Source organism: Phascolarctos cinereus, unplaced genomic scaffold, assembly GCF_003287225.1.
Source record: "Phascolarctos cinereus isolate Bilbo 61053 unplaced genomic scaffold, phaCin_HiC Scaffold_5;HRSCAF=322, whole genome shotgun sequence".
NCBI classification, from domain to species: domain Eukaryota; kingdom Metazoa; phylum Chordata; class Mammalia; order Diprotodontia; family Phascolarctidae; genus Phascolarctos; species Phascolarctos cinereus.
Genome location: NW_027555958.1, coordinates 166,882,690 through 166,904,347, shown reverse-complemented (window position 1 = coordinate 166,904,347; position 21,658 = coordinate 166,882,690). Strand labels below are relative to the sequence as shown.

Below are 21,658 nucleotides of genomic sequence, written 5' to 3'. Positions count from 1 at the left end.
GCATTCCTATATGTAGTTTTTTAGTGAATTATAAGCTCAAAATGAACCATTTTGTTGCAATATGGCAAAGAAACTAATATAATTTTAGGCCACATTGAGAGGCATAGTATCCCATATTCATAATAATAGTATTCTCCTAATTTCACTGATCAGGCCCTATTTAGAAGATGTGTACAGTTATGGGGACCTTTCAGGAAGGATATTGGTAAACTAGCAAATTTAGAGGACAGCAAACAGATGGCTTCAAGATCATGCCCCAGACACCTGGAAGAATAATAGAAGACTGTGGTAGAGAAGACAATAAGATATGTTTCTTTAAATATTTAGAGGATCAGGACTTTGAAGAAGTATTAGACCTGTTCTGCTTAACCCCAGGTAGCATAATTAAGAGCAATGGGTGAAAATTGAAGATAAAAAACTAAGTTTTACTTGATGTAAGGAAAAGCTTCCTAATTATTAGAGCTATCTCAAAACAGAATGGGCTGCCCAGGAAGTAATGAGTTCTCCCTGTCTGGGCATCTTCAAGCAGAGGCTGCATGGCTATCAGCTAAGACATGTTGTGTCTTAGCTTATCGATGTTATTTCCCTGTACTCCTCATTGGACCATGTTGCCCTTGGGGGCAGGGAAGGCATAACTTTTCACTATAGCATCTCCAGTATCTAGCATAGTATCTTTTACATAGGATGTGCTTAATAAGTGCTTTTCTGGAGAATTTCTACAGCATTCTTCCGGATGATGAGTATTCATCTCATTATGAATTATTTTAAGAACTGCTAATCCCAGAATAATCATTGTTAACCCACAACCAGTTCTTGGAATCTTATCTGAATAACACAAATAAAACTCAAAGGAAACAAGTTTTGAAATTAAACTCACAATTTAAACAAAGCAAAACTGAAGAAAAATTATTCAAGCAAAATATGTCTATATCTAACAATTTAATATTCAAAGGGTGCTTAATAGCCATTGAGTTCAATCCATACCCAAAAAGGAATCACCATTATAATATAGTCAACTAGTATTAATCTGGTCTCTATTTGAAGATTTTCAACAAGGGGGAACTCTCTCCTTCCCAAGGCACTGATACCTACCATGACAAGATTTATTGTCTTCTTAACATAAAAAAAAATTCTCACTCTTAAAAATAAAAAGTTAAACATTTATTTTTTGGTTGGGAGTCATCTTCACAATTGAGATAAGAATATGCACAGAACAACCATTTGTATAAGATTCAAACTTTAAAACCAATAATTCAAGCTTTTCCACAAAAAGTGAGTTCCAGCTGTAAAGGAAATCTCACTTCATCACAAAGAACTGGCTCTAACAGAGATGGACAGACATCTAGGAAATATGTCACTATTTTATCTGCAATAAGAAATGTGTGCTCTGAAGGTCTGCTTTACAAAATGGGAGTTTGCAGAGAAGTTAAAAGTGCAGAATTGTAACTGTAAAATTCTCATGAGAACAAGTTGTAATCCAGCTATTCTTCACATATAGACTCAAAATCACAGTAGTATGAAAATGTCAGGCAAGGAAGATAAATTGATAAGTACAATTCTGTTGGATATATACATAAACATTTTCATGTAAATTGTAAACAGCCAAAACAAAGATCAATTATTATCATCAATATTAATAGCTTTTTACAAAAGACCACCATTGGCAATAGATTTATATAGATTAAGGGTTATGACTGAAGTTCATTTTAACTCATGCTTTGATTGAACATGACTAGAATAGCAGAGTAATAGAAATCAAGTTCATCTTGACCTTCCTTTTTCATATACTTCCCATGAAGCCAGATAGAATGAGTTAATAACTAATGATACTTCTCTAGGAAGAATGAAAAATATGTAGATATTTATCCTCAATTGAACTTAAGAATGATGATTTTTAAATTTCCAATCACTTTTTGTTCCTCCAATAATTTGAAGGTGAATAGGTCTGTAGACAAGAGAAACTTGATAGATAGCCAAGGGCTTAGTGTAAGACAAATGTCAACAAATAAGGCATAATAAGTATGCAGATTTTATTCACCATGTGCATCAGGAGCTAATATCGATCTCAGTCCTCATCTCCAACACAGTTGCAAGCATTAAGTCGGGGGGAAAAGTAAGAAATGGAGGATTGTATGGTTGTGATTTCTAAAAGACTGAGGATAGTAGAGAAGGACATAACTTAATTCACCAAAGAAATAATTCTGTTTAGTTTGCAACATGGACTTATTTTCTTCTTTTCTTCTAGATTCTTTTAAAAATCAGTTCTAGATCCTGTGAATGGTAGTAAACAGTAGCAGCATATTCAGTGATGTCCAACAAAAAAAAGTAAAAGTGGCAAATGATCAACAAATAAAGATTCTGCACCTGGTGGTACAAATTTAAATGCTAATTTTAAACAAACCAGAAAAAGTTAAATCTCTTTAAAGGTACTGCAGTTAAAAGAACATTGAACAGGACCTGAGATCAAATTCTAGAAATGCTTGTTTTATTCCATAAATTAAAAATAAAATTTAATAATGAAAAAAAAAATTCCATCACTTATTACCTATGTGACCTGGGGTAAGTCCTTCAATCTCTCCGGGCCTCATTTCCCTCTTCTGTAAAATGAGGGAGCTGGAATAGATGACCTCTGAGGTCTCTTTCCAGCTCTAGACACAGGATCTTATGATCCCTAAATGTAACCTAGGAATTCTATTACAGGATCAAGTGATTTTCCAGTGTTATTAGCATTACTGCCAGGTATTATTGTTGACCTTTCAGGATCCTTTTAGCATTGCATGGCATCTCAACATATAATCCTGTCAAACGCTGCACTGTTCATAAGTAGTATACTAATACCTAACAAGCTATTCTTTAAAAGTAAAAGATAAAATTACAACTACCTGGCAGAAATTTTAAAACAAAGACACACACTGAATATAAACAACCATGTAGGAGAAGGCAGATTATACTAATTATATTAGCCTTAAAAACTTATTCTCTCTTCGATTATACCAATTTAATACCTATTTTTAAAATCCAGTTAGTGAAAAACTGGTTAAAGGTGAACAACACATTTCAATCTGACTAGTATAGACTATAATGCTTACATTTTACAAAAGCAAACATTCGCTTTAGTTTGGTCACATTAATTTGGCCACAGAGTAGTTTTGGACTTCAAATATATTAACAAAACCCATAAATGCTGCACTGGGAATGAGGGTACCAATCAACTTAGGAATAAAAAGATGGTTAGAGAAATTCGGAAAAACTGTCACACAAGTACTATTGACATATATTCTGTTATTTCATATTTTAAAGGAAAAATATTGATAGCATCAAAACTTTCTTATAAGACCCCTACTGACATCATAAGGAAAAACACCAGGACTCTGTGGGAACAGTTTAGTCAATGTTAATCTATGCTTAGTGAATACTGTCAAACTTCTAATGCTAGCAACCAATATGTTTACTTGTAAATGAGAAGTTAGTGACCAACAATAGATTTTTTTAAAAATTAAAGATGTAGGTGACCATCAGATGAAAACGACCCCAACCCAATATGTGGATCTACAGAAAGTTACAAAAGCCTTCAACTTGATAGCAAATGAATACCTTAAATCAGAGCCCCTGGGTTTTCATACTTCCTTTAACCCTCCAAATCCACAGCCCTTCAGATGGTGCCATGCACTACACCAATATTGAGGAAGATATGGGGAAGCAAAAAGTTCAAGGAAATACTAGAGAGCAATGTTATTACATTCTTCTGATTTGGATTATTCAAATATCTATTCCCATTTCTGCAAATACTCTTCTTTTGACCTATTAAAGATGATTAATTCCCTGAAATCACTGAAACTCTTGAGCTGCTGAGGTTTGGGCTGAGGGTGATGATACTATAAATCAGAAATATTAATAGTTATTACTTCAATTTGGTTAGAGCAGAAAAGACCAAAGTTCAGTTCCTTACAGACCAGCTAAATTTACTCTTTTGCTGCCCCTTATCTTATACCATTTGGATGTTTTGTACACACACAATAAATTACCAGCAATAGTCAATAAGAACCTGTAATCCCAGTCAACAGAGAGGCTGAGGCCTGAGGTTTCCTTGAGCTCAAGATTTCTGAGCTATAGTAGGCTATGACATCTAGGTATCCACATTAAGTTTGGCATTAATATGGTAAGCCCCAACAGCAGAGGTTTCACCAGAGGTTTACCTAAAGAGGGGCAAACCAGTGTAGAATAGAAAAGAAAGAGGTCAAAGCTCAAGTGCTGATTAGTAATAGGATCAGGTCCATGAGTAGTCCCTGCATCTCCAGCCTAGTCAAGATGGAAATACTCAGTATATTTTTTTAAAGAATCAATAAGCAAGTGGAGGGGGAGGGGCAGTATGGATTCATCACTACTACTGGGAAAAAAAACCCAACTCAAGTACCTGTCCTACTCCAGTGGATGTGGCTCTGGTTTCTTAGTCTATCCCATTCTTACTTACTAGTGAGAGATTTTCAATTCAGAGAATGCCTATGTCCCTAAATCCTGGCTTTGTTAGAGGTTGGCATTAACAAAACTGATACACTGTCCCAACCCACATCTGAGGGAAGGCCTAGAAGGAACTACAGTCATAGCCCAGTAGGATCCTTGAACATGAGGGCTTATACAAAAGGCATGTTACCCAACTGCTGATCTTCTCAGTCAATGAATCATCTCATGGCCCTGATGTTTCACTTACCTTTGCATGTAGGTTTATTTCTAACTTTCAGTGCATGATCAATTTTATAATTCTATACCCCATCCCTATATACAAGTTCTGGTCTATAAAAGGCCAAGAAAACTCTGAACCTCCTTAAATTCCTTCTTGGTTACTAAATGTAACATACCCTGTACCCAAATAGAATGACCAATTCTTTAGTCACTGAAATTAACCCTTATGATCTAAGACAATTTTATCCTCTTCAATTACCATTTCCCATTTTATACAGACAACATGGTACAGTGGCTAGAGATCTGGCTTTAGAGCCAGAAGACTTGAGTTCAAATCCTGGACTCTGACACATACTGGCTGAATAACCCTTGGCAAATCACTTAACTTCTCAGTGCTCTAAACAATGCTTTAAGGTTATACATATGTTGAAGAGAAGGCATCAACCTGCATTGAGAGAGATAATTTCCTTACCAAAGATTTCTCGATACTAATAAAATCACAGACCCAGTCCCTATCCCTATGTCTATCTGACCCCTACTATAACAAAAATACTGCTGAATTTAATAACCTTTAATAGTTTCAGCCAATAAAACTGGGAATGAGAAGGAAAGATTAAAGAAATTGTACGCTTAGAATGTAGAAGAGCATTTTTTTTACTAGCAGACTAATTTAAAATAAAATGAGCTACGTGTAAAAATGACTCAAAAAATGTGGCCTAAAACATCAGATGAATTGCAGTTCATAACTGTTTCATAAAGTGCACCAAAGTAAATATTAATGACTTTTGAAATGTCACAACCCCTAGAGTTTTATTATTACCATTAATAACAACTTAGTCATTATTTTTAATAATAATAATTAAATAGTTGACATTTTTCCACTGAGGAATGCAAGGTTTTTGGCTCCAATGCAATGGCAAAAAAGCAGCAGTGTCTTCCTAGGGGGAAAAAACATGCAAAACTCAATAAGAATACCTTAGCAGCATACAACAATACAACACACCTAAAATTCAATGCAGAGTAGAGGCTCATTGAGCGCTGAGAACAAACCCATTCATGTGGTAAGAGCAAAAAAAAAAAAAGACTCACAACTTTTTCCCCCAAAGTGTGAGCTTCCCTTGAATCCTGGAGGTTAACACCTATCATTGCTTCACTATTAGACATCCCTGGTAGCAAACAATAAAACCAATAAATAATTTATCTCAACTTGTACATACACATCCATACATACCCACTCAAATATACTCTCGTATACCTATATGTGAATGAATATATATATACATATATATGTATATGTGTATATGTGTGGGTGTGTATAAGATGAAGAAGCCATATTAAAAAAAATCAGTCAGAAGGTGGAAAAAAAAACTACCACCCATGTGTAAACATGCAATTGTTTTTGTTTCACACTACTGTTCGGTGCTCTGCACACACATACACAGCACTAGGGCGAATGCGTCGTTTTGTGTGGCCTGGGAGCTGTGGCAAAAACTTGAAGGACTTGGGCATTAAGTCTAAGCAGGCATCATGAAATTTCTTGATTCTCCAATAGTAAATCAGTGGGTTCAGAGCAGATTTGAGGTAGCAGAGCCAAAGTAGCCAGGTGCTGATCTCAAAGAAGTTGTGCTTGTAGTAGAAGTGGCTGTTAAATGTGGCCACGAGGCTGTAGGTAGTGAACGGGGCCCAGCAGATGATGAAAACGACAAAGAGAATCAAGATGGTGGTGAAGGCACGTGTCTTAAAGCTCATATCGATGCTCATCTGGAAGGGTCTCTGCAGACTCATGAGGCCCAGCTTGCTGGCTTGACTGAGGCATATGCCCTCAGGATAGCTATGGATTCGTACTGCGTTGTGCCGCACTGTATTGAGGATGCCCATAAAAGAATACAGCATCATCAGGAAAGGAATAAAGAAAGAAATGAGGACCACCAGTATGACATAGGCCTGGTAGCCAGGGTTGGTGGTATAGCCAAACACACACTGAGGAGCTCTGGAAGGTATCTGCAGCTCTGGGTTGCCCACAGCCAAAGGGAACGCCACACAAAAGGAAGTGGCCCAAGAAATAGCAATGAGCATCTTGGCACGGTATGGGTTCAGCTTATCCTGCCTCTGAACTATAATCAGGAATCTGTCAATGCTGATAATTAGCAGGATAGCAACTCCCTCAATAACAAAAAGCCAGAAAAACATAGCTGACACCCTGCAGAAAACTTTCCCAAAAATCCACTGAGTTGTGAGAATAGTCACCAGGGCAAAGGGCATATTCAGCACCGCGAGCAACATGTCTGCAAAAGCCAAGCTGGCAAGAAGGATGTTAATTGCAGAACGCATGGCAGCCTTCTGGTAGACCATAAGGCAGACAACAAAGTTCCCAAGAAAAGAAACTAGCAAAATAAATATCATTATGGCAGAAAGAATGATCTGCAGAGGCAAACTCAGGCTCTTAAAAGCTTCTGATGTTGAAGAGGCTGATGTACTATTCACTGTCAAAGAACTGATCGCGGTTGTGGCCACAGTATCAGAGCTATGCCTCAGGGGTGAATCTATACCACCATGAAGGACAGTCTGGGGTGTGGTAAAATTGATGTAGGCATTTTCATAGATAACAAAAGTTGTGTTTGCTGTCCCAGGATGGGCAGCTGTCAGCACTGCCGAGAAGACCATGGTTTGATTCAGAAGGACAGAATATTCAACCCAAGACACTGGGGTGCTTGAAAGACTTCACCACAGATCAGCAGGTTCCATTTGGCCATCTTGGAAATACACACCTGGAAACAGAGGCATTTCATCTTCCACAGCAGTCCAAGGATAGGAATTAAATCTGAAATGAACAAAAACATTTTTTTCTTTAAATTTCTAATCTTACTTTTTTTTTTTTAAGTTTTACTTTCCTTTGATACTCTGGCTTGATTTCATCAGTGTGGTCACTACCCCCCAGTAATAAAGATTACCATCTTCCCCACTACCTTCTCATCCATTTTATTATTAACTATTAAAAATACTTAGTCATTTTGCTAACCTTATCAACAATGAAATATTGGTTTCTTAATTTTATATGTAAATTAAGATGGAGAAATGTCTGAGAATTTTGAATATCTTAAGGAAACAAAAAACATATGTTTAAACAAACTTAAAAAAACCCCAAATTTACTTAACCAAACCAAAAATTTACTTAACCCAATTTTGAAGATTACTTTTTATTTTACAATATATCATGGAGTACAGTGGACAGAACATCAGACTTGGAGTCAGGAAGACCTGAATTCAAATTTAGCCTCAGATACTTACTAGCTGTGTGACCCTGGGTAAGTCACTTAGCTTCTGTTTGCCTCAGTTTCCTCATCTATAAAATGGGGAATATAATAGCAACTACCTCCCAGGGTTGGTGGGAGGATCAGATCAGATAATAATTACAAAGTGCTTAGCACAGTCTCTGGCATGTAGTAAACTCTATAGAATGTTGGCTATAATTATTATATTATTATTGTTGTTGTTGTTGTTTAAACCATAAATATGAAGATTCTAGATTTTACTGTTTTGCTCTTCTGAGAACCCTGTCAGTCTGACAAATAACTCCCCCCTCCCACCCCTAATCACCTGTCAGTGTTAATTTATTCATGCCTGAATTTATTTGTCTTGAATGCTTTTCTTTCTTTAGTAATTCATCTTTAAAAGAACTAAGTTGAATGCTCCTGGGTAGGTCTCAAGCAAAAGTTATGAATTAAGGCATATTGTAACACCTTTGTAGTGATTAGCCAATAGCTAGCTGAGAGCAAGAATGAAATATTGGATGGTTATCTAAGGGAAATGTGAAGGAAGTGTAGCGAAAGGTTGATGGGAGGGTAAAAAAAAAAAAACAGAACATTTCTTTTACTTAACCAGTCCTATGGCTGGCACTTTGATTAAGGAGAGACTTCATTCAATTTTTTAAAATTATTATTTCATTATTATTCCCAGAAAGGCCTAGGATCAAATCTTCCCTCTGACACATACTGGCCTAGCAATCCTAGACAAATCACCTAAGATCTTCTCAATCTTCCAGGCAGCTCTCTAAGACCAGAAGTTGCAAAGAGGATATAGACCTGCACTAGTAGAAGGAATTCCTTGCCATGGGAGTTCACTAACCCTCTAAATGAAATTTAGTTTTTTCTTCAAATGTTTAAAAATATTATTCTAGAAAGGAGTCCATAGGCTTCAAATAGAATGCCAAAAGGGTCTAGCCACACTCACACACTCATTAAGAACCCCTGCCCTTATAACTGTAAAATATAAAATTAACATATGGCATATGTTCCCTAGACTTCCCCAGATAGACTGACAAAATGTTAACATCATACTGAAACTACTGTCATAACTCAGATATTTGCACTACCAATAACTGGCACATGGAACAATACTCAGTTCTAAATGTAACTGGCTGGTACACTTTTATTAAATTAAGATACTATTACCCATAATGCCAGTGGGGCAGGGCAGCCCTCACTAGTCCATTTTTAAACATTTTCTTTCTATGGTAGCCTATATTATATCTGTGAAGGTATAATCACAAAGCAAATCACTTCTATTATAACATGCTCTCTGAGAATTTAAAGTCTGGGAAATAAAATAAGGCAGGACTCAAAAAATAGTTGTCTCAAGTGACTTAGAAACACTTCAGGATCACAGACACATCAAGACCTGGCAGCTGGTCCACCAAGAAGGAAATAATACAGTCTGCAGATGGTGAAGCTCACTTTTCTTCTGATTTTTGTAAAAAAGTAACCACAAAATTCATTTGAATTTTCCTACTTTATGTAAGTCAAATACAGCAGAATATCTGGTGAAGTCTTTTCAGAGTCTTCTATTTTTAAACCTAAAATGCAAGGCAGCATGGATACAGTGATGGATACAGAGAAAGTCTAGAACCCTGAAAGACACAGGTCCAAGTCCTACCTCTGACCCAGGCTGGCTTGTGTGTGACCTGAGGCAGAGCACTTAATTTCCCAGTGTTCTAGGCCCCTCTCAAAGACTGAGCTGGGGAGAAGTGCCCACCTACATCAGCGGAGAGGGCTTCCTCATCCAGGAATTCTCTATACCAGTAAAATTACAAAGTCCAGTCTTTATTCCTACCCTCAAATGGAAACATTTTTAGCAAGATATTCAGTTCCTCTGCTGCAAAACACGGCGGATAGATTAGAGGATCTCCAAGATCCTTTCTGGACTGGTTGCATAATCATTTGTTAATGTAAGATCCTGTGCCTCAATTACAGGTGTTTGTAAATTAAAGGCAGATAGAAAGCTAAGTAGATAAGAGTGCTGTACCTGCATTCAGGAAGCCCTGAGTTCAAATCCAAGCCTCAGACCCTTATTAGCTATGTGGTACTGGGCAAGTCATTTAACCTGTTTGCCTCAGTTTCCTCATCTGTGAAACTGGCATAATAATAGTACCTACCTCTCAGGGTTGGTTTGAGGATAAAATGAGTTATTTGTAAGGGCTCTGCAAACATTATAAGTACTACATAAATGTTATTATTATTATTTCATTAGTTCTAATAGTCTAGTTCCATGTGAAGGCTAGCCATTCATACCCTCTAAAGAAAAATGTCATAAAATCACCACAAAGGTAATAGAATTACTATACTAACAAGTAATCCTCATAATTTAGAAAAAAAATCTACAAATTTGCTTTTACAGAATGCATCAGAGAATACCATCATCATTTTAATTTTTTTGGTCTAGTTCCATGACTTCATTCACAAGGAACATTCCTGGTGGGGGGATCTCATCATTAATCTGGATCAGTGACTCATCTTTCATTTATAGTCATTTGAATTTTTTGGAGCAGTGAGGGGTAAAGTACTCCTAGTCACGCAGCTAGTTGTATCAGAGACAGGGCTCGAACCCAGTTCTTTCTGAATCCATGGCTTGTCCTTTTATCTACTATGTCATACCTCCTCTCAATAATAACTGGTATTTACATAGGACTTTAGAGTTCTGTAAAGCACTTAAGAGACAGGAACTCATTTGAGCCTTACAACAGTGATGTAGGTACTATGGGCATTATTATAACCATATAAGGAAGCAGGCACAGAATGAATGATTAATTGACTGGTCTTAGGTCACCCAATGAATAAGTAACAGAAGAATAATTTGAAGCCAGGTCTTTCCAACTTCAAGGGTAGTACTTTATCTGCTCTGTTACACTGCCTGGCAAGCCTCTTAGCTGTATCTCAACAAATACATTCCCACATTTGTTCATTTAGAATTCATTTTCTCTGCCTTTGTCTCCTTTTCATTACAGATCAACCTTCTACTTAAAAAACATCAGTGTTCTGGATAACTGAATGTCTTAGCAAGGACAAGCTCAATTCCTAACTCCCAAGCTAATCTAACAGTCATTTGCTAAGCGCCTGTTAAAAGCAAAGCACAATACTAGGCACTAGGAATATATAGATGAAATGGGGGGGGGCAGTCTCTGCCCTCAAGGAACTTACTTACCTTCTACTGAGAGTTACAATAGGTAAACAGACAAGAATGTGTTGGATAATTTAGGGAGGGAGAGTCGGCTAAGGTTTTCCCATAGGAGGTGGTACATCAATTGATGGGGGTAAGAAGTATAGATGAAGACACAGTGAATTCCAGGAATGGCCCAGGCCAGGAGAAGTAAAGGCATAAATGTAAGAAACATATGCCTACTTCAAGGAATAGCAAAAAGGTCAGTTTGGCTGGAATGTAGAATAAACAAAAAGGCATAAAATAAGCCTGAAAAAGTCGCATGGAGCCAAAATTTGAATGGCTTTAAATGCCAAACTGAGGTGTTTACATTTTATCTTAGTAATAAGGAGAAGTGAGGATTTGTTGACCGGGGAATAATATGGTCAGTCTAGTTCATTAGGAAGATTACTCTGGCAGCTGTGTGGAAGGTGGTTTAGAAGGAGTTAAAGATGACAAGCAGGGAATCTAACTAGGGAAGGCTACATAGTCTAGGCTAAAGGTACTATCCATAAAGTCTTCCCCAACTATTCTAGCCCACTTAATAGATGCTAGGCAAATGATTAAACAGACCCTTTGCAAAAAGGCTGTTATTACACCTTAAATAAAACCACAATAAAATGTTTGTGCTGTTAGCCTTTATTGCCTAATCTTTCAATAACATAATTTTTTTCCCCACTAAAAGAGTGATGACCAATGTTCTTCTCTCCAGTTCCTAGATAACAAGGACAAAGGAGAGTCTCACATCTCTGTCTTGCCTTCTTCTATTCTTAGAAAGCCCATCCTTGGTATATATAGTGTTTTTGTACAGTCTTAGCCAGGTGGGAATCTCAATAAGCATCCTAGAGGTACCCTTCTGATCCTACTCCCTTGCCTACCTTTGCATTTCCTCACTGAAGTGGGATGTAAAAGAAAAAAAAAAGACACAGGTTATAAGAAAATAATAAATGGAGATATACCAGAGGATGAGCAAATGGGACTAGGACTATTACTAAAGGACATTTAAATGAAGAGACTAGGACTGGCAGAAGGAAATAAATGCTCAGGCCACATGTGACCCCCTACTCTGGGATAGCTTGCATGGTGCAGCGGAAAAAATAGTAACTGCCATTTGTGTATCACTAAAAGACCTGCAAATCACTTTTTAGATGTGACCTCATTTGACTGCTCTCCTGGAAGGTGAGTACTACAGGTGTATACAATGAAGCCCATGGAGGTGAAAAAATGACCTGCCCTAATTAAAATAATAAATATCATACACCTAGGTCTCAAACCTAAGTCACTCTTAATTGTCAGGCCAGTGCTCCTTCTACTATGCCATGCGGCCTAACCAGTATCCCCAATTCAAGTGTCTCCCCATTACGATCCACCCTCCATTCAGTTGCCAAGGTGATTTTTCTAAGGCAGAGGCCTAAACACGTCACCCTCTGCTTGATGAGTTCCAGTAGCTTCCTATCACCTCCAGGATGAAATACAAAGTCCTTTGCATGGTATTTGAAGTACTTTATAACTTTTCCCCTTTCTACTTTCCCATACTTGTTACACACTCCTCCCCTCCACACTCTATAGTCCACTGAGGTGGTGAAGTAGAAAGATAGCTAGGCCTGTCATCAAGAGGACCAAAGTTCAAATCTGGCTTCAGACACTTACTAGCTGGGTAACCCAGGGCAACTGACTTAACCTTTGTTTGTCTCAGTTTCCTCAACTGTAAAATGGGGATAATAATAGTACCTCCCAGAGTTGTTGCAAGGCTCAGATGAGCCTTATCAAATGAGATAATATTTGTAAAATGCCTAGCACACAGTAGATGCTTAATAAATACTTGTTTCCTTCCCTTCCCCCAGTTATTCTTACCTACCTGTTGTTCCTCTAACAGGACAACTCCACCTCCTGTCTCTATGTTTTGTAGTGGCTATCTCCCACATCTTCACTGTTTTATTCCCTTAGCTCTTCCTCTTTTATTCACCTCCTATAGGGGGCCTTTCCTAGTATTCCTAGCTACTCATGACTTCACCTTTAAAATTATCTTCATCTCTCTCTCTCTCTCTCTCTCTCTCTCTTCTCTCTCTCTCTCTCTCTCTCTCTCTCGTCTCTGTCTCTCATACACACACGTACACATCTTTCTAATTTTATCTTTTTAAGTGACATCTGTCTTTAAATAGTACATTGGGTGTGGAGGTATAGAATCCTAATCACCGTCATGTTTTTGATAATAGACTGCTATATCAATATTTAGCAAATATGTTCCATTTTGTGTCTATTTGTTGCCCTCTTTTTATTCTTAGATTCTCTGGGGATAAACTGACTTAGTTGAGCTTCACTGCTTTTCACTGTTTTGTGAAACTATACTGCTTATAGTATTATGATGAAAGTATATATTAAGAAATACAGGGGAGGCCATTGAGTTCACCACCACCACCCCCATTTTACAAAAAAGGAAAGTGAGGCCCAGATGGTTTAAGGAAGTTGCCCCAAGTTGACAAGTGACTGAGAAAGGGTTCAAATCCAGGGCTTCCTCCATTTAAATTAATCACTCTATCTACTATCCTATGATGCCTCTTCTTTCATCCTTCTCTGTTATATTTTTCAAATGACCTTGTATTCTAAACCAATCATCTTTGGCAAGAAGATGAAAAAATGTTCAATTATTTCTGGGCTGCTTTCACCACCTTTTTGTGAAAAGAGTCTACACTTGGTAAGGTTAAACTGCCTGAAAACATTCTATTTACTGTTAGGTCACAACTGGCAAATAAATTATGGCTCTTATAAAATTCACAAATCAGAAAAGAAAAAATGTATGTATACACATTTTAAATAGTGTTCTATTTATAGAACATTCCAACAGGCATATTTGCAAAATGAAAAACAGAATTTTCTCATCAATATTTCATTAGGCTGGTGTAATGTTCAAAAGGACATTTAGATCTTCCACAGTTAAGTTTAAAATTAGATTAAGCATGGCTACTATTAACTTGTAGTCAATGCTACTCTTGTTTCAAATTCAAAATAAAAATTCAGATGAATTTATAAAATATAGGTGTTGCACATAAAAGATCACTTTGATTTCAGAAAATACTTTACATAAGAACAGACCCTCAAGAGAAAGGAAATGGAAAGCAAGAAGATACATAAGAAGACAGAAGTTAGTGGAGGGAATTCAACAAATATTTATTAAACATCTATCACATGGCAGACTCTGGTTTAGGCACTAAGGATACAAAGAAAAATGAAATAACATCTACCTTCAAGATTTTACATTCTAGTGGAATGGGGACAGGTCACATGTTCTCAGATAATTATAAAATAAATAAAAAGTAACTGTGGGGGGGAGGTGGGAGAGAAGAAATACTAACAACTGACAGGAATCAGGAAAGGTCTAAGGTATCAGGTAGCATATGAATTGGGAGCTTTAACAAGGTCTGTAAATTCTTCAGTACTTGATGGGCAACCCAGTTTCCTCAAGAGATGAGCTTGCTGAACAGCTTCAACTCAAAGGTCAGAGGTAAGAAAAATTCACCCAATTAACCATCATTCACACCTCTTCAGCTATCTTTTTACCTTAAATCTTCAGACACTTGAAGTTCTAAGTAAACTACCAGAGGAGAAATTGTTTTCTAGGCCATCAGCAGTAGAGACAAAGCAATAGTACCCTAGCCATCAAACTTCCCACCAGATTCAGTCCGCTTGTCTATGTGCTCCACTCAATATAGCTAGACCCTAAAAATACTATATATCTTGAAGTAGTATAACTCAAAGCATTATATACAAGATAAAATGGACAGCTACTCTGGCAAAGAGTTGATAAACCTGTTTCATTAAGTGCAAAATATTGATGGTAATAACAGCCTTTATTCACAAAAATTAGAAAGGGATGACAGGAGGTGGGAGAGTTGGGGGGGGTGTTGACAGAAGCTGGTAAAGAAACACAAAAGTAAGTTTAAATCAAATGAGGTTAACAAGAACTTATTACAAGCTCACTAAGTGCTGGGATAGAAAGAAGGCAAAAAAAAGTTAAGGAGATTCCCTTGTAATGGGGAAGATGACAAGCAAACAACTACATACAATTATATACATACAATATAAACATAGGATAAACTGGAAGTCATGTCAGAGGGAAGGGACTAGTATTATTATGGGGCGGGGGTCTGGAAAAGAGATTTTGCAGAAGGTGGAATTTTAGCTTAGATTAAGAAAGCCAGAGAAGTCTGGAGATAGAAGTGAGGAAGGTTAGTATTCCAGGCACATGGTGACAGCAGAGGAAATGTGTGGGAACATCTTTTTTTTTTCTTCCAGTTTTATCTAGGGCCAAGGACCTACGTTAACCTATGTCCCTGTTCTGCCTCCTCCAAAAAAAGAAAAAAAAAGGTAGAAAAAGGCAACCCTTCTTGGAAAATCTGGTAAGAGAGTTCAATGATCCCTACCAGCTCTACTGCCTACTTCAAAAAGAGAAGACAAGAGGCCCATGTCTCCAACATAGTCTATCTATTAGATATTCCTACAAGTTAATTAGTGCCCTTTAAAAAATGCAAATACCTTCTGGAAACATTTATGTTTACTGACCACTCACACTTTAAGGTGAACTACTTCAATCAGATAGTCTAAAACTTGAGGTTTTCTGATTTTGGTGGGAAGGGAGTGTTGCTTTATAAACAATATGCCTAAGTAAGGTCCCGGGACATAAGTGCCTCAATACAAGAGAAAGCAGAACTTGGGCATAACAGGAAGAAACCCACACAGGGAGTTAGGAAAGCCAGGTTCAAGTCTTAGTCCTGACATGTATTAACTGTAATCTTTAGCATGTCCTGACACCTCTATCAGGAACTATGTTTCTGTCTGCAAAGTGAAGGGGGCAGATTTGAGTGTTCTTCCAGTCCTTTCCAGCTTAGATAGTCTACGATTCCAAGTCTAAATGGGCAGGAGGGCTCCAGAGACAAATGTCACTTGCTTTCCTGCTGTGCTGTCTCTGGGGAAATCATGGCACTTAGAACACCCCTGAATTCATCCAATCCAATAAGCTTGATAAGTTTATGATTAATAACAAATTAATTTAATTAATTAAAATGATAAATAAATGTAATAATAACTTTGATAAGTTAAATAATGCTTAATGCTTAATAAGTTAAATGCTTACTATGTTCAAAGTACTGTATTAGGGGCTGGAGATACATAGACAAAACTATAACCAGGCCCTGTCAGCAAGAAATGTATGCTACTAGAAGGAAACAACATGTACCACAGGTGAATACAAGGGATAGAGACTACACACGTGACTTCACTTGAATACGGAACACCCTGGTGAAGAAGCTCCCTCTAAAAATGTAGACAGGCTTCTTCTCAGAATTAACAGTCTTAGAGAATTGTCTAGATACAGAGAATCCTGAGGGCCTGGCTCCAATTTGCTCTTATCACAGAGCCAGTAGATATCAGAGGCAGGACTCCAACCCAGTTCTTCGGGTTTGGAGCCTGGCTCTCAGGTAAATATAAAATATTATATAAAGAAAATACAAAATAATTTCGAGTCAGTGGCTAAGTACTAACAATTGGGTCCATCAGAAAAAAAAAAAAAACTCGTAAGATACTGTAAGGACAGCTCCTGGTAAAAACAAAGCAATATGAAGGAGAAGCTATTACCATTATGCAAAATGCAAAGTTCACCAAATCACTAGACCTTTAAGAGCTGTCCCAAAAAAGATGGAAAAACATGGAAAAACTTAAGTTGAGAGTGTGAACTAGACATGAGAAGTCAGTGAAAGCCAAAAAGGTTGAGGATTTCAAAGGTGAACAAAGACATAAAGAGCTCTCAAGAGGAAACTTGAATCTGGTAGAGGGTGGCTTGGGGGTATTTAAAAAAGCATCAAAGTTTTCACATTAATTAAGAGTGCTGGTGAGGCTGCCAGCTTTATAGACAATGCTAGAAGATCATAGGTTTAGAGCGTCTCTAGAGATCCTATAGTACTGGAGTGGTAGGAGAGGGTGGAAAGGAGGTGAAAACTTTAATGAGACACTCATGTTAACAAGTCAGGATTTTACTGGAAATGTGTACCAGGCAAAGAGTTATATCTCCTTTTTCCCTTCCTACCAGGAATGCTCTCCTACACCCTCTCTACTTATTTAAGTCTCCCTCATTGTTCAAGGTTCAATTCAAATCCCATCATCTTGATAAAGCTGAAAACTATCTCTGTGCCTGGGAGGCAGCAATGTCTGGCATGCCCAGTAAACATGCAATAGAGTAGGTGTACCCTTCAAATAATAACATTACATTATATAAATCTCATCAACAAGCTATAGATTTCAAAAAGTTCTTCTCACTTTGTTCCTCCCTCACACATCACCCAACCTTTCCTCTGGCTCCCAGGCCCATCAACTGAACCAATTTCCCACTATTTTTAGCAGCTTCTTGGTTTGTTCTTCATAATCTGTCTTCATAATCATGGCAGTTAAATGTGAGTGTGCTGAGAGGTCTACAGTAGAGAATTTAGATATGTTCATGATCATAGTCCAGTTTGAATGAGGAAACATTGGCATAATATGATATGCCTCTAACATATCCAGCATCTGACACATGTTGGCTATCGACATAACCCTAATCAAGTTAACTTGGGCTCTCAGTATCCCAGGAAACTGAAACTGTAGGACAAGAAATTCCCTACACTAATGAACCTACCTCTGGCCATATTATCTAATTGTTTGTTTATGGGGGACGTGTGTGTGTATGTGTGTGTGTGTGTGTGTGTGTGTGTGTGATATAATTGGTTTCCTTTCTCATCCTATGTATTTTCTTTTATGCATTTAAAAACATTATTCTGAAAAGGGGCTTCAGAGACTTCACCAGACCGCCAAAAAAATTCATGCCACACACAAAAAAACTACACATCCAGGGAAATCCTGATGAGGAAACTCCTACAGCCAATGCTGATCCATAGCCCTTTCTACAACCTGTAGACCTAGAGAGTTACCTGGGGACAATGAAAAGTTAAGTGGCTATCCCAAATCATGTAATCAAACAAAAAAAAACATTTATTAAGGACTTCCTATGGGCCAGGCATTGTACTCTGATACAAACACAAAAATGAAACAATTCCAGCCCTCAAGAAGCATACAGCAAATAGGAGGAGACAAGATAAGAGACAATGTGATAATGGTGGAAGAGATTAGCTCTGGAGTCAGAGGGCCTGTGTTCAAATCATAGCTTTCCAACTTGAAGCTATGTGATCTTGGGCAAGTCACTTCACTTTTCTGGGCCTCAGTTTCCTCCCAGTAAAATGAGGGGTTGAACTAGATGACTGTGAGGTTCCTTTCAGCTCTGGAACTACGATCCTATGTACAAAGTAAGTTGAAGGTGATTAATTACATGGAGAGGGAGGAAAAGGAAGGGAGAGAAAAAGAAGGAAAAAGAGGGGGGTAGAGAGAGTAGCAGCTGAGGGGAGGTCAGGAAAGGTCTCATACAGAATCTAGTGATCTAAGAGGTAGACATGAGGAGGAAGAGCATTCTAGGCAAAAAACTAAGAGAAAAGTTTTATAGACAGTTGCTCAGATAAACATCTCATATATCAAATATATAAATAATATACAATATATATTAAATACATAATATAATATATGCCTCAAATATATAAAGAATATATATAAAGAATCAAATCTATAAGAATGTGAGTCATTCCCCAATGGATAAATGGTCAAAGGATATGAACGGCAGTTTTCCAATGAAGAAATCAAAACAATTCACAGTCATATGAAAAATGCTCTAAATCAATATTGATTAGAGAAATGCAAATTAAAACAACCTTGAGACATCATTTTACATCTATCAGATTGGCTAAAACGATAGAAGGGGAAAGTGACAAATGTTGGAGGGGATGCAGAAAAAAACTGGGACTTTAAGTCATTGCTGGTGGATCTGTGAGATGATCCAACCATTATGGAGAGAGATTTGAAATCATGCCCAAAGAGTTATTAAACTGCCCATACCCTTTGACCCAACAATACCACTATTAGGTCTGTTTCCCAAGAGGATTAGGGAAAATGGAAAAGAACCTACATGTTCTAAAATATTTATAGCATCTCTCTTTGTGGTGGCAAAGAACTGGGAAATTGCAGGGGTGCCCATCAACTGGATAATGGCTAAATGAACTGTGGCATATGTTCATGATGGAATATTACTCTATTATAAGAAATGATGAGCTCAATGATTTTAGAAAAGCATGAAGAGACCTCCATGAAATAATGGAAGAGTGAAATGAGCAGAATCAAGAGAACATTGTATACAGTAACAGCAGTATTGTTTTAAGAACAATTTTGAGCAACCAAGTTATTCTATTATAAATACCCAAATTAACCTCAAAGATCCTGTGAAGGAAAATGCTGTTAAATCCAGAAAGAAATATTGCTGTAGTATAGGAAATGATGAGCCAGTTGATTTAGAAGAACATGTAAAGACTGGGATTTATGAAGAAAGATGCTATCTATCCTCAGAGAAACAGATGATAGAAGGAAATAAGTATAGTACAGCCTTACATATACGTAGGGGAAAAAATAAAGTCAAAAGTACACAGCAGAGAACAAAAGAAAATCAACCAAAAGGAAGCAAAGAAAAGCTGGGCAGCTTTGAAAACAATGTGTAGTATTTATTATGTAGGTTTTCTTGAATACGGATTCATTGGTTTTTCCAATTATTTATTTATATATTTTTTAGTTTTCACCATTCACTTCCATAAGATTTTGAGTTTTCAATTTTTCCCTCTCCCTCTTCCTCTTCCTGCCCAAGGCGGCATGCAATCTGATATAGGCTCTACTTACACATTAAGCATATTTTCCCATTAGTCATGATGTAAAAAACAATTAGAACTAATGGGAGGAACCATGAGAATGAAGCAATAAAACAAAACAACAAAGGAAAAGGAGAGCAAATAGTATGCTTCCATCTGCATTCAGACTCCATAGTTCTTTCTCTGGATGTCGACAGCATTTTCCATTATGAGCCTTTTGGAGTTGTCTTAGATCCTTGCATTACTGAGAAGAGCCAAGTCTATCAAAGTCAGTCATCGGACAGTGTGGCTGTTACTGTGTGCAATGTTCTCCTGGTTCTGCTCATTTAACTCAGGATCAGTTCATATAAATCTTTCCAGGTTTTTCTGAAGTCTGCCTGTTCATAGTTTCTTATAGCACAATAGTATTCCATTACATTCATATACCACAACTTGTTCAGCCACTCCCCAATTGATGGGCATCCCCTCAATTTCCAATTCTTTGACACCACAAGGAGCTGCCATAAATATTTGTGTACATGTGGGTCCTTTTCCTATTTTTATGATCTCTTTGAGATGCAGCCCTAGAAGTGCTATTGCTGGGTCAAAGGGTATGCACAATTTTATAGCCCTTTGGGCATAGTTCCAAATTGCTCTTCAGAATGGTTGGATTGGTTCACAACTGTACCAATAATGCAGTAGAGTTCCAATTTCCCCACATATTCTCCAACATTTATTACTGTCCTGTTCTATCATGTTAGTCAATCTGATAGGTGTGATATGGCACCTAAGAGTTGTTTTGATTTGCATTTCTCTAATCAATAGTGATTTAGAACATTTTTTTATATGACTATAGACAACTTTAGTTTCTTCCTCTGAAAACTGTCTGTTCATATCCTTTGACCATTTATCAACTGGGGAATGACTTGTATTCTTATAAATTTGACTCAGTTCTCTATATATTTTAGAAATGAGGCCTTTATCAGCAACACTGGTTATAAAAATTCTTTCCCAGTTTTCTGCTTCCCTCCTAATCTTGGATGCATTTGGCTTTGTTTGTGCAAAAACTTCAATTTAATGTAATCAAAATCATCCATTTTGTATTTCATAATGTTCTATATCTCTTGTTTATTCATAAATTCTTCTCTTCTCCATAGATCTGAAAGATAAACCATTCCTTGCTCTCCTAGTTTGTTTATAGTATCAGCCTTTATAGCTAAATCTTATACCCACCGAATGGAAATTTATTGTTTTATACTGAATCTTCTCTTATGGTCTGCTATGTACTTGACAACACTTTTTTTTCTTTTCTCATTTTGTATTTAAGTGTAAAATGAGATTTACAAAAAAAAAATGGGGATCCAAATTAAGCAACCAGTTGAAGGGACATCAACTTCCTATTGCCAGTTTAAGTGGCTTGGGACCAAAGCAAGATAAAATTCTTTTAGATGAGAGCGTTTTTTTTTCTTAATAAAAATCCAAGACCTCACACAAAAGTTACTAGACCATCCCACCATTTCGAAGCTCTTCGAAAAATAGGAATTTCTATCTCTGAATTCTTGCAGAGGTACTGACTTTTCTTGTAAACAAAAAAGATTTCAGGGAGCCGCCAGCGTGTATATCCACATCCCAGTTATAAGACCACTTCTGCAACACCTACAGAATGTTAGTAGAATGCTCTTCTTATCACTCTGCAGACTAAGGTTCTTTGTGTCCATCAAAATTTATGTTAATTTTTACAGTCCTCAGGCTCTGCATATTTA

General features: G+C 37.2%; 1 protein-coding gene across 1 annotated transcript in view; it reads right to left on the bottom strand.

The window, feature by feature from the left end:
- Positions 1–1,139: 1,139 nt before the first annotated feature.
- The window catches only part of GPR63 (G protein-coupled receptor 63), a 52,020-nt gene continuing 31,501 nt past the window's right edge, over positions 1,140–21,658 (bottom strand). The window contains exon 2 of the mRNA XM_020998341.2: positions 1,140–7,501. Within this exon, the coding sequence (XP_020854000.1) occupies positions 6,085–7,344 (1,260 nt within the window). The 5' untranslated portion in view covers positions 7,345–7,501 and the 3' untranslated portion in view covers positions 1,140–6,084. The remainder of the gene's footprint in view (positions 7,502–21,658) is intronic.